Here is a 12,842-nt window from a genome sequence, read left to right as displayed (position 1 = left end):
TAGGGCAGACACAAGTCTCATTAATTTTACTAATGCTGCCCATCACATCCACAGGCTTGGAGTCATGCTGACTGTTCCTGGACGCGTATGTACCGAGTTTTCAACAGTACCTGCCCGTCCCCAGTTTCCAGATGCCCAAACTGAGTCTTAAAGCTGGGCCGTGCCACGGAGCAGCCCCAGCCCAGCCCTTCACTCGCTCCTGGCATCGCTGCGCACAGAGAGCTGCGGCCGAGGCCCGCGGGGTTGCTGCCAGGGCCCTGTGGGAGATAAGGGGCCAGCCCGGCTGCCAGCAGACTGCAGAGCAGGTTTAGGCAGCAACAGGTTTGAATTTAAGAGTCACCGATCAATTTCTGCACCTATCAATTTATTTATTCTTTGCATAAGAATAAATAAGTGGGGGTCTGCATTTCCCAGCTGCTCACTGCTCCTCTTGGCGCCTCCTATCACAGTTCAGCAGGCGCAGAGTTGTGGGGGGGAAGCCCAGTGCTGGCTGCCCCAGCAAAGGCCTCAGCACACCTGCCACAATGCTCGCGAACCCACGCGCTGTCCGTCCCACAGACACGAAGAAATGTCTACTGCTGCAAATAGCAGAGGTTCGAGTTAAATGCATGCCCTCCCCTGGCCCCTCCAAGGGGATGGCTGCCATTTCTGGGGCCCAGGTTCTGCTCTGAGCAGGCGCCAGGAGCACTGAAGCAAGGGAAGGACGCAGCAGCACAGCAAGTGCCGCTAGCTGTGGGGGGTATTTTATTTCAGCACCCAGAGTACAAGATGTACGTGGTGTCAGGCAATGCGCTCAGATAGGAAACTGTGCTTTCCTCCAGAGCACTTCCAGAGCAGGAGGAAACCCAGAACCACAACAGCTCAGCACATCGCCAAAATCTTCCAGGGCAGGCAGGGACAAGTGCTTCCAACACCGAAGATGACCCACTTTCACGTTCTGAGTTGAACCCCAGGCTCTTGCACTGCGCTATTTGACAGTCACCGAGCTCTCAACCGTTTTTAGTCTTCACATTATGTTTCGGAGAAAGAAAAAGCCTCCCACTGGCCCTGCAGCAAACTCACCCTGCACCAGCCACACAGGGTTACCAAAAGCTCCTGCCATTGCAAATTCTTCTCCTCCCCCATACGAACAGCTCACACAGCCGAGAAGAAGCTTTTCCTTATCCAAACAGAGACAAAAGCTAGTGATTTCATCCCTCCGAGACCAAATAAAGTTCAAGCACACAAGCACAGCAGGGAGAACATCACCAGATTGCAAGCTCAGCCATTGCAGGCAGCGTTGACAGACTGCACTGCACCCCAAGAGGCTGCTCATGGCGGGCCCGGGTAGGAGATATGGGAGCCAGAGAGACCAAAGCCACATCTCCCCCTTTGCTGCACTCCTCCAGCCCTGCTCCCTTCAGCAACAACAGCAACCCCAAGAAGAGACCCTACCAAAGGTAGCTTTGCCCCACAGCAGTGCTGTTCCAGCAGAGTTTGGGCATCCGAGGCCAAAGTCGCCGCAAGGTACCCAAAGTCACCTCTGTCGCACAAAGCTGGCCTGATGGACCACAGGAGAGGGAACTGGACGATCGAGTCATGACATGCAGAGAAGAGCTCTCAGCTCTGGCTTCAACAGCAACTTTAACCCCATCTCCCCCCACTGCTCCCCCATGCTCCTTCCTCACCATGCGTCCCCAGCACAAGGACACCAGTGCTCCTCAAACCCTGCACCGAGCTAACTTAGCTTGCGAACTAAGGAAACGGCTGGTTTCCCTTTGCTTTAGCAAACTCAGTCATTTTGGTGAAGGGGCCCAGGGCCTGAATGAATGAGCATTGCAGCACATTGCTTCAGCCCCAGAACATCACTTTTTTTCTTTTCTTATTGCCATCCCAAAAGAGACTTCTGGTTTGTAGAAGGCTTCAGTCTCCACAACCTCAAACCCAGGTTTTAGGCTTATTTTAAGTTACAGCTTTAGCAAATTCAGGAAAACCAACTGTGTGAAAACTAAATTTTACCTTTATGTCAGTGGCAAGAGTTTCCAAGGCGAAATCCCAACCCTCTGCCGTTCGGACTCCACCGCAGGTGGAGGCCAGCTGAGAGCTGACCCAAGCATGGAGCTGCAGCCCACCCCCAGCGCCATGTCCTTCACGCTTCTTCTCCGAACCACGACTAGTCACATCACAGCAAGATGATCCATTGTGTTAGGACAGTACAAAACGCTACGAGAACATGCCACCACATCACGACATACTCAGCATCTGCCCTTAGGCATGCATCAAGCACTTCTCACGCTGGACATGCACCCAGCTAACCCAGACTCACTCCAGGCTCTGCACCCTCGCATCCCTTTGCTTCACTTACTGTTGATTCACCACCAAGAATTCATAGAACACTTGGAGCTTCTCTGTTCGCCACAGCTTAGAGCAATGGAGAGCCTATTAAAAAAATAAATCCCACACCTAGTTATGGTAGCTAGGGAGCAAAGAACTAGATGGCGTGGCTGATGCACAGCTGGATATTTGTAGCTATCAAAGGACAACCCAATAACCATGGTATCTACCAGGAGGAAGCAGCTGTTGGACCTGAAGAGGACCAAATATGTCATTTACAGTTTTATGACAAACTGAACGTATGGAAACTAAAAGCTGGAAGCTGAATTGCTGTTTAAACACATGTAAGAGATGCTCAGGGCCTAGATTACAGCAGGCCACCTCCTGCTGTTGAGACCCAGACGTGCTTGCTGCCCATCTGGGATCACCGCTGCGCTCATCACCTCCCACACCGCCCTGAAAACAGCGGGGGACAGACGCGGGGGACGTAAGGCTGCACATATAGATTGGGGTGGGGAGAAGGGGGAGCAGAAACTGGGACAGGGGCGGGTGGTTGCAGCCAGCAAACCAGGGCCAGGAGCATTTGGCTGCACGGCCCCAAAAGCTGCAGCTGCCACCAACACCCGGTCTGTCCGCAGCCTCCGGCGGCGCGTGGGGACAAGGAGGGCACTTTCCAGGCAGCACCACGCATCAGCCCCCGGGTCTGCCTTCAATTGTTTCGCCAGGAACCTCCTATAGTAACTTCTTTGGCTTTATTTCGTTACTGAATGTATTTCACGACAACCCATCCTTCTCTTAAAGGGAGCCCTGGCTGCTGCCACTCATGAGATGAGAAGCCACATGCAACGCCTGGTAATGCCCAATTCAAAAAAAAAAAAAAAAAGAAAAAAAAGGTGGATTTGTTGAGTTTGTCCCCTGTGCAGACTGCATTGGGCTTCTCCTCATATCACTGGTGATGGAGAGTAAGTCATTTTTCAGTGGGGTGGGAAAACAAACAAACACACACACACACACAAACAAAACCAAACAGAAAAAAAACAGACCTACAGAAAAAGAAGTTATCCTTGCTACAGTGCAATTGGCCCCAGACCAACAACTCAATCTCCAAGACAACACAAAATCCCACTACACTGCATCTTTTCTGCTCCTGTAATGGGTTTCCAGCCAGAAAGCAGCAACCTTGTTTGCCCAGGTAGGAAACAGCCCCATCTGCCAAAACAAAGTACCTTATGGCAGCGTCCCACATCTGCCAAGTTACACAAAAGGAGTCCAGCACAGGTTTGAGTTCCCCCCGGCTCCCCCCTTGGTTTGTTTAATCTTGGTAGATCATAAACCCTGTGGCTAAGCAGAAGGTTGGCGTCGAGGGGCCCAGGACCGCTCGGCTCCAGGCTGGAACAGCACGTACAGGGAGCACGGGTGCTCGCTGTGGTCGTTGATTCATCTCACGTCAGGGCACTTTCCTTCAAGGAAGGCAAAGTACAGCAAGAGCTTGGCTCAGGGATCCTCTGTGTAGAATCAGCCTTCTATTTGCCTCCAGTGCCTGACAAAGATGCCAGTGAGTTATTTTATTTAGACCTCTATTTTAGAAATTCTCCAGTGCTCCATAGCACGAAGTCCACAGTAAAATTTCATATAAGGCTTAATTCCATATATTTAATTCAAGACCTTAAGTCCAACAAGAAGAAAGCACCTGAAAAAAAAAATCTTACAATTCCCAATGCTTCATTTATTCCAGCATTTCTCCCCTGCCAACCCTCAGGATTTTTCAGGCATTTTCCAAAGTTGAGCGTGTCAAGGTCTAAGATCATCCAATGCCAGTCCCTTCTCCCGGCCGGACGCCAGACAAGCCCAACTCCTTGCGTGGCCACGCCAGCCGGACCAGCACCCTGTGCAGGACTGCCCCGTCCTGACCACCTCCGTGCCTCATCACAAACAAGGGAGCTGGATCTTCAACATCGTCATTAAAAGCTTCCCAAACCCCTTTTGGTTCTGTGTATTGCATAAGCAAAAAAAAATGCCAGCTGACAAGACACAATGAAAAGGGCTTGGGAGAGCACCTGGGAGACTGTTACCAGCTACACTGGAATCCGCCGGTCAATATTCAACTGGAAAAATAAAACTCTCTTATTCCTTACATCAGTAACCTCAAGCACTTCGAACAGTAATTAGGATGAGAGAACATATCCCAAATAATGGTATTTTCTTCCATTTTCCCATGAGGGAAAGACCAATTGCAGGAAAAACACCAAGCAAAAAAAAAATTCTCTTGACCTACAATGTCTAGCTCCAGACGTACGAGCCAGATGGACCTCATGCCTGCTGTTTAAGTTAACTTTTGGAGAGGCGGGGAAGTATTAACTGCTTTAAGAAGTTGCACAAAGCAGAAGACTACCCTTCCCATTAAATGTGTACAAAATATATACATATATTAAACAGAGAGCTTGCTTCAGCAGACATTCATGACTGAGCTACTAAAAACTACAAGAAATTGCATGGCCATTAAAGCCATTTTTCCTACAAGTGAACTGCTTTTCTGCTCACCTGGACAATGAGAGGAATTAACATCCAATATGTAAATCATGACAGCAAAGCTCAGAAACCCTCTAGGCATCCAGCTAAAGCCAGATCCCAAGGTCTGCTCTGGAATTTATTTTTATTACAAACAAGAGGTACTTCACTAACTATGCAAACTGCCTGGAGGGCTTTTTAAAGAAACACGCACATATGCATGTCACAGCAAGTCACAAATAATTGCGCTCTACCTGGAAAGGACTGATGGAACCTAAATGGAACATTTCAAATTCTGACGTATTTATTTGATGAAAGCTCGCTAGCATCTCCTCCTAATTGCATCATCCACCAAGGAAGCCGTTTGGGTAGCACAACAGGAATGGAAGCACTAGGAAAGGAGACCACAGAGAAGGAGCAAATGCTGCTCCTTTCCTTTGAACTTCTGATTAGTTTCCATCAGAAGAATCTGGTGTGTCTGAAGATGCTTCCCAAAGACCAGGCTTCATCTGCGTAGTCACACATGAGCTACAGGCACAGATCCACCTCTGGAGCTAGCTCCGAGGCTGCTGCTAAGAACAGCTTTAAAAGTATACAGCAGTCTCGGTGGATAAGACAACCACCTTGTCCTGTGCAGCTTATCACCTCTTCCACCTCCTCAGGCTGCCAGCAGAACTACTGTAGTAAAAACACACTCCTGGTTCCACTTGGGGCCAACCACTCTTCCCCCCCTAAACCATCCCATCCCAGGTAAATCGCATCAGCACTCTCACCAACCGCTCCTGCAGCGCATTCAGTGGGGCAGAGGGCAGACTGCTGATAACCTCCCACACCTGCGCTTATCTCCATGGGTGTCTGACCTCTGAGAAGCAAACAGAGACCTTTAAAAACCTGGCTCATTTCATGCTAAATGAGACACCATGGTGCTCAGCCAGGAATAGGCTCATCCAGCAGATGAGAGTGGGATAAGCATCAGGGAGTCAAAGCTTCTCCTGCAGTCACAGCTCGCTACAGAGAAGACATTTATTTATCCATGGCCTTATTTAAGACAGTTAAAACCAGGGTAAAGCAGAATAGGGAGCGTGGACCCAGTCAGAGGATGTGCACAGGAACCTGTGCTGAGCACCAGCAGGAGGTTCAGATGCACCATCAAAACCAGAAGAGCCCATTACCGCAAAGCCACAACTGAGCGCAGACACAGGGAGTCAGCCAGCAGCTCCGGGGCAGGCTGATGAACTGCGGACGCTTTCACTCACTCATAAATTAAAGCTCCGGGGGAAGGGGGGGGGGGGGAAACGGGTCACACAGAAACTAGTCTAGTATTCAAAGACTTATTAAAAGCCTGAGTGATCTGAATTAACTATCTGCAACAAACTCATTACTCAGGATACTAAGATCCAACAACAAACTTAAGTCTTATTTTCAGTGCCATTGTAATCAGAACATAAAGCACAGGAATCCTTTTTATCTTGCATTACTCAGATTAAAAGGGCAGCCAGACCAGCAGGCTTCCCACTAAACCAGTGCACCCAGTACCGCCCCAAAATAACCCCTCTCCCCACCTCACAGGCAAGTCTTCAGTAATCCCCAGCACGGGCTGCAGTATCTCCCTCCGCTCGCTTCCCAAGGCTGTTTAATTCAAACAGCCGAAAACATGCTAATAAAATGACAACTCCAAACTGAAAAGCTTGCTTATCCATAAATGAAACAGCACCCAAGCAGCATTCTTACTAACGCATTTACCTATCAAATACATATATGATGAATCCTTTTGTGACTTCAAAGGAATGGTTCATGAATATGAATATTTATTAAACTGCTCTGGTGGGGGGTGGGGGGAAGCCTCGTGGGTCAAAGAGCCAGAATCCTAAAGTAGTTTATGCTTCCTTATCTTTAATTACAAAAGCAACTCCATTAGAGCTGATTCAAATCTTACAGTCCTTCCCACAGTCCCTCAATGGTGCTATTAGCTCCTTCTCCATGGCTCTATAGGGGGAAAAAACCTCTTCCCCAGTGCACAAAACTTTACCAGTTTGCCATAGCCCTATGAAGCTGAATGCAGAGGAACATCGGGACAGATTAAAAGATGCCTTAAAGCTCAGACACAAGTACACTGAAATTTGCAAGATTTTCTTACCCACTCAGCTGTTCACCACAGGAATCTCAGTCTCTCCTTTTCACCTTCACACCAGAGCACATTTGCACCAGAGCACAGAGTTACATTTTTCTGTTGATCAGGTAAACGAGATGAATGGGATGCATTCACTTCCCACTTCCCTGAAGTAGGGCAGCATTAAGTGAACCTGATTCTGCACTGTGGTTGGCACATTAAATGCGCAAGTCTTATGCAAGGTTTTCAGCTGCAGATCCAGTAACTGTCAGGCTGAAAGCAGCCTTTTACATCACAAGGAGGGCCATAAATTTCTCTTGGTTAAAAAATGCACCAGGCCAGCACACTTGGATTTCCCTCCAGCTTATGTGCTTCCAGCTAAGGCTGGGACATCTGTTTCAGCTAAGCAAACCTGTTGTGAATACTGAAGGCATGTGAACTATCCAACCAAAAACCTGGCTTCGAAATCTGCATTCCTATAATCCGCTGTGATCTCAGCATCGCTCCGCATAGCCTTGATCCAACCGATAGGAAAGAGCTGCCTCATCGAACTGGCAAACAACAAACTCGAAAAGCACCAAAAGGACAGCAAGAAAAGGCTGCTCAGGAAAGGAAAATACAGCACAAGAAACCTTGCGCTCTTCTGTGCTGGCTAGTGCAAGGATGCTCCCAAATCTGTGCAGCTTTGTCAGGTTTATGCCCCAAAGCGACCAACCTGCAACTGTGATGCCCTTTGCTGTCACCAGCGCACAGACGGAAGCGGCAGCGACGAGTTGCCGCTGCTGGCGAACACAGGGCTTGGTGCTGCGCTTATCACTTTGCTCTGGATAAATTCTGCTGTCCTGCTTCCCCTCTCACAGGGACGCGCACTTCCTGCCCGAGATGCTCTTTCTTGCGGACTAACTTGAGCTGCATTCCACTGGAGGGGATGTGAAAGAGGCAGGAACAACTACAAACTCCAGAGAAACACAAATTCTTCCAAACACCTCACACCGTCACCAGGCCACCGGGCGAAACGCCAGCACAGCTCTCCCTTCCCTCCCCCAGACAAAGGGAATGCGAGGAGCCAGCCGAACGCTGGTGCCCCTGAGGAGAGCCGAGCTCACAGGAATGTGAAATCAGTCCGAGCTTTTCATCCAGGAGGACGAAAATTTTGGCTAATCAGTGCAAAAGCAACCGGCACCAGCTGCTGGGAAGGCAGCGCTTCCGGCCAGCTCCGCACCTTCCTCCCCGCGGAGCAGGGGCTGGCACCGAGCGCGGACGACGGCCGGGGCCGCGACCCGCCCGCGCTGCTCGGAAGCAGGAGGCGGCCCGGGGCACGGCCTGGCCGCCCGGCCTCCAGGTGATCCCGCGACCAGGAGCTTTCCGGCGACGCCTCTCCGGCAAGCCAAGCGCAAGTCACTGCCGCGCTCGGGCACCGTCTCGGAGCTGCGCTCAGTTCTGAAGAGCCACGGAACGAGCCCGCAGTCGGCGGCCGGGCCCGAGCCGTGATTCCGGGGCCCGCCCGTCCCCGCGGAGCCAGGCGAGCGACGGCACCCGGGGCCGGCGGGATCCCGGTGCCCGGCGCTGCCCGGCCTCGCCCGCTGCTCCCGGCACCGGCCGCCCGCACCCCCTCCTTGCCTCGCCTGCCGGCCGGGGCCGCGACGCGGCTCGGCTCGGCTCGGCTCGGCTCCCGGCTGGGCCGGGGTCCCGCGCGGCCCCGTCCCTCAACAGGTGGAGCCGCCGCCGCCGCACTCACCTCTCCGCCATGGCCCGCTCGGCCGCGCCACCGCCCGCCTCTGCCCGCACGGGGCAGGGCGTGAAACCCGAGGCCGCGCCCCGCCCCGCCCGGGGACGGCCCGGCCGACAGCGCCGCCGGGACCCCCGGCCGCTCCCCGGGTCCCTCTGCTGGGGGCTGCCGGACCGAGCCGGGCCGGGCCGGGCCGAGCCGGGCCGGCGGAGCGGGGCGGGGTGCGGCGGGGCGGGCGGTGCAGCGCGGGGCCGGCGGCCGCGCTGGGGCCCGCGGGCCGAGGGCAGCCCCTGGCGGCCGCTGAGGGCGCTCCGCGGCACGGCCCGGCCCGGCCCCGGGGCGCCCGGGTCGGGGATTTGGGGGGCTTGGGGATGGGACGGGGGCATCCCGAGGCTTGGCGGGGGCTGCGGAGGGGAGCCAGGACCCGCTCCGGCGGAGCCCCTGGGAGGTGCGCGGTGGTGGAGGCGGCGGGGCTCTGGCGCCAGGACTCCGGCCCCCAAGCGCCAGCAGCAGTTAGCGCTGGGGAGCCGGATGGTGCCGCGTCTTCCGAAATGAGCTACGGGACCCGCCGCCCCCCCCCCCCAGCCTGTGCTTCAAAAGGAAGCTCCACAGTTAGCCAAGTTGCCTTTTCCACGAGGGGACAAAAATCCTCTGCGGGAAATGGCTAAAGCTCACAGGGCTGAGGCATGCGTTGCCCCCAGAGGGAAATTCTGCTCCCCTGGGCACCGTCCAGCACAGGCGGCATGAAGATTGAGAGGTCGGGAGTGCAGCCGTGCTGCATGCAGGCCTCTGTGGCCTTTGTGATGCCAGGATGCATGTAAGGATTTAACTCTTGCATTCTTCAAAGTGTTTCTTCAAACAAACACATTAGTGGGAACAACAAAAGGGGTCTGAAATAAGGATAAAGCAGCTCAAACGGTTACATCTGTTAAGATGAGGACTTTCTGTGTTTATCAGTGTCCTGAGCACAGTGCAGTCTGGATGAGGCTGTGCAGAAACACCAGGCATGTCCCCGCACCGGGGAGAGGCAGAGCCCTGCTCCAAAAACCCCTGAAAGCCTTCGACGTGAGTACTCCGAAGAAATGAGCCGTGCGCTGAAGGCCAGCCCTGCTCAGTCAGCTCAGCCTTCTGTCAGCCACCCATTCGGACAATGTCACCTGGCACAGTGACACAGCAGAGCCCACATCACAGGGGCTGCTGCAGCGCTCCCAATGCATTTTGGACGGGGTCCTGTTCTTACAAACGAGGAGGAACCCCCCTCAGGGGGTTCCTGAGGGAGCTTCAGGTCCCTCTCACTGGGGGTGTGAGACTTGCCAGATACCGGGTGGATTTTGTCACTAGCAAAGTGAGTTTTGGGTTCTGTCACACAGCATGGCAAATTTCTGATACAGCCAGAAATGTGTCCATGCAGCCTGTTAATCACGGCATACCCCAGGCAAGTCAGCTGGCAGGGGCTCTGCACAGAGGGATCCAGCCCTCACAGTGCTCTCTCACAGACGCCGTTTTGGCACTGCTGAGTAACTTTGGAGTAACTTAATCCACAGACACTCATGCGAAGTCCCCCTGTACTTGTAAATAACAAATAGAGAGACAGTGAGATCATGGCCGCCGTGCTCATGGGCTGGACACATGTCAGGGACGGGAGAGCGGGGCCCTGCAGCAGCAAAGCCCCCCGCAGGGTGCAGTGAGGAGATGCCTGGTGGCACCACAGGACACGGGACGGGGTGGGGCTGAGTTCTGCAGGCAGCAAAACTTGGGGACCGGGGTATAAACAGGCAGAGGAGAAAAACAGGAGTTAAAGTAGGTCTGCACTGGAAATGGAAGTTTGCTGGTGTAGCTTTAAAATGTGGTTAAACTGGCAGCCTTCCTTGCGGAGATGCAGATGCTATACGCCATTGCCAATAAAGGCTGTACCTGTCCTCTGAGGGACACAGCAAATCTGTGAAAATGCTTACAGCAGCCTGACAGCCTCTGTTCAAGGGCTGTTGTAGATTTAGACTCAGTGTGTAAAAATGTTAACACCCTGTTTGACTTTGCTGTGCTGGCAAGAGCCCTTAGGCAGACTGCAAATAGCAGCTGGGGAGATGGGAGGTCACAAGAGCCCCAGTTTCAGGGACCCCGAAAAGGAGTGACCCCATGAAGTGCACAGGAGGTTGGCTGCAGGAGGGACCAGATAAGAATTCATTTTTTTCTGTGATGTTGTCATTTCAGTTTGCATATTTCACTATGCAATGATAATGTGTAGAATATTTCCAACCTACCCCCCTAACAGGCTTCGGGAAGAGCATTAGTAACTCCATTACTGAGCTGCTGGGGCATTGTGGCTGAAACTTTTGGGATGTGCTTCTGCACACAGTGCTCTACGCCCCGCCATGGTCACTTGGTCCCGCTCCCCTAGCCATTTGCTGCCTCCTCACTATGGAGCTATGCTCTGAGACCTCCACTCTGAGACAAGCTTCAAGCAGGGCTGTGGGAGCACAGCTTCCCATCGCTGCATGACCCAGTTGCCCGCCCCAGGGGAAGGTGGCACCAGTGTGCACAGCACCGCCAGTTCAGGTGATGGGAGAAGTCTTCTCTCTGGAGGCCAAAGCAGATTCCTGGAGGTGCTCAGGGTTGTAGGAGATACACTGAGATGACACCTTCAGACCAGCCCAACTCATGGGCTAGCAGGTGTTTTACACGAAGTCATGCAAATAAAGATCAAGGAAACAAATATGAAGGCAGAACCTCCCATCAGAAGATGGTCATGTACCCGTTGGCACCAAGGACACAACTCCACCACTGGTAGATGATGGCTGAGTGAAAACAGATTAACTACCAGACACTATAGCTGGGTTTGTGAGGCTGTGGCTTGCACATGCGTGCAGAGCCGTCAGACCAAGGTCATTCTCTTTGGGAGAGCCAGGTGGATGTGAACTGCATGTGTGCAGCGTATGCAGTGACTCGGGGAGGAGGACAGAGATCATGGAGGGTAGGAGCAGCTAAGGGGAAATGCCTCATTTGTAGGACCACTGCAGTGGCTTTCTCAGAGGCTTTCACTGTGCAGGCTTCATGGGCAGAGGAACACTTCTACCTGGTGCAATAGCATACAGAGATCCTCCTTCAGTGGTAAGGGTGGATAACACTGTGACACATACGTGGGAGATCAAGGCAACCAGCCATGGTGCCTGCCATTAATACACCAAAGACAGCAGCAGGAGGGAAACGTGAAGTGTCTATAACAGTCTTTGAGAGCATGGCAAAGACATCACAGCATCTCCAAGAACAGAAGGTCATAAACCCCTGGCTCTTTTGCTAGTAATGGAACCACATTGTCTGTAAGGCGTTGGAAGAAACAGCCTTCATGAATTGTGAGGCTGTGAACGCTAGATCACTGCAAGATGAATTAAGAGATGTATGACAAATGTTTTCAGGCCAAAGTATCCCCCTGCTGTCTGTTCATGGCTGAAGGATATTTCCCACAACTAGCACTGAAGAACTGCAAAAAGAGCCAGGTGCCTGAGATCATGCTCAAATTGTTCCTTCAGATGCTGCTCCTGGGTGGAAGAAACTGTGTCTGGAGTCATGCACCCACCCCTCTTTTCATGAAGCTGCTCAGCTGATGAACGTGTGCCCACACTGCATGTCAGGAAACTGCAGTGGGAGGACCTCACATGAGGGGTCTTTCTCACCTGTGGGTCTGGAAGAACCAGTGATGCTAAAGGTAAGGACAGCTTGGTATTGTACAGCTGCTGCCCTGCCCACATTTGCAGGGCTGGGGAGATGGGGCAATACGCAGGCAGAAGTGCCACAGCCGCAAACTGACCCAGAATGCTGTCCCAGAGGTTTGGACCAGTGGGCTCTGCCTCTTCTAACAAACAAGACTGCTCAGCCCAGAACCTGCCCAGACCACTACCAGCCCCATGGTGAGTGTCTCCACGTACATCAATGGGGGGTCTAGGAGCTTCAGTCAGGTGTGAAGGAGAGACTGGTGATACTGGGAGATGATGCCAAGGTTTGGGTGCCTGGGCTTATGGCCGGCACTGACCTGGTGTGGCTCCAACCTGAGATAAGCCTGCCAGGGCACCAGTGCTGGTGGGAGGCTGAGCTGAGGGATGTCTCATGAGGGGCTCCCTGCTCAGCTCAGGAGGGTCCTCATCCTCAGCACTTGCTGGAATCAGGCTGCAGCAAAGCCTGTCCCAG

At 52.9% G+C, this 12,842-nt stretch overlaps 1 protein-coding gene across 1 annotated transcript in view; it reads right to left on the bottom strand.

The window, feature by feature from the left end:
- LOC118248855 (rho GTPase-activating protein 39-like) overlaps window positions 1–8,761 on the bottom strand; it is a 52,492-nt gene extending 43,731 nt beyond the window's left edge. Inside the window, 1 exon segment of the mRNA XM_035548258.1 lies at window positions 8,670–8,761. Coding sequence (XP_035404151.1) covers window positions 8,670–8,680 — 11 coding nt within the window. The 5' untranslated portion in view covers window positions 8,681–8,761.
- Between the last annotated feature and the right edge of the window lie 4,081 nt (window positions 8,762–12,842).

The sequence above is a fragment of the Cygnus atratus genome, chromosome 16, assembly GCF_013377495.2.
Source record: "Cygnus atratus isolate AKBS03 ecotype Queensland, Australia chromosome 16, CAtr_DNAZoo_HiC_assembly, whole genome shotgun sequence".
Taxonomy (NCBI): Eukaryota; Metazoa; Chordata; class Aves; order Anseriformes; family Anatidae; genus Cygnus; species Cygnus atratus.
The sequence above is the reverse complement of the archived record's forward strand: the minus strand, read 5'-3'. Positions and strand labels throughout refer to the sequence as shown.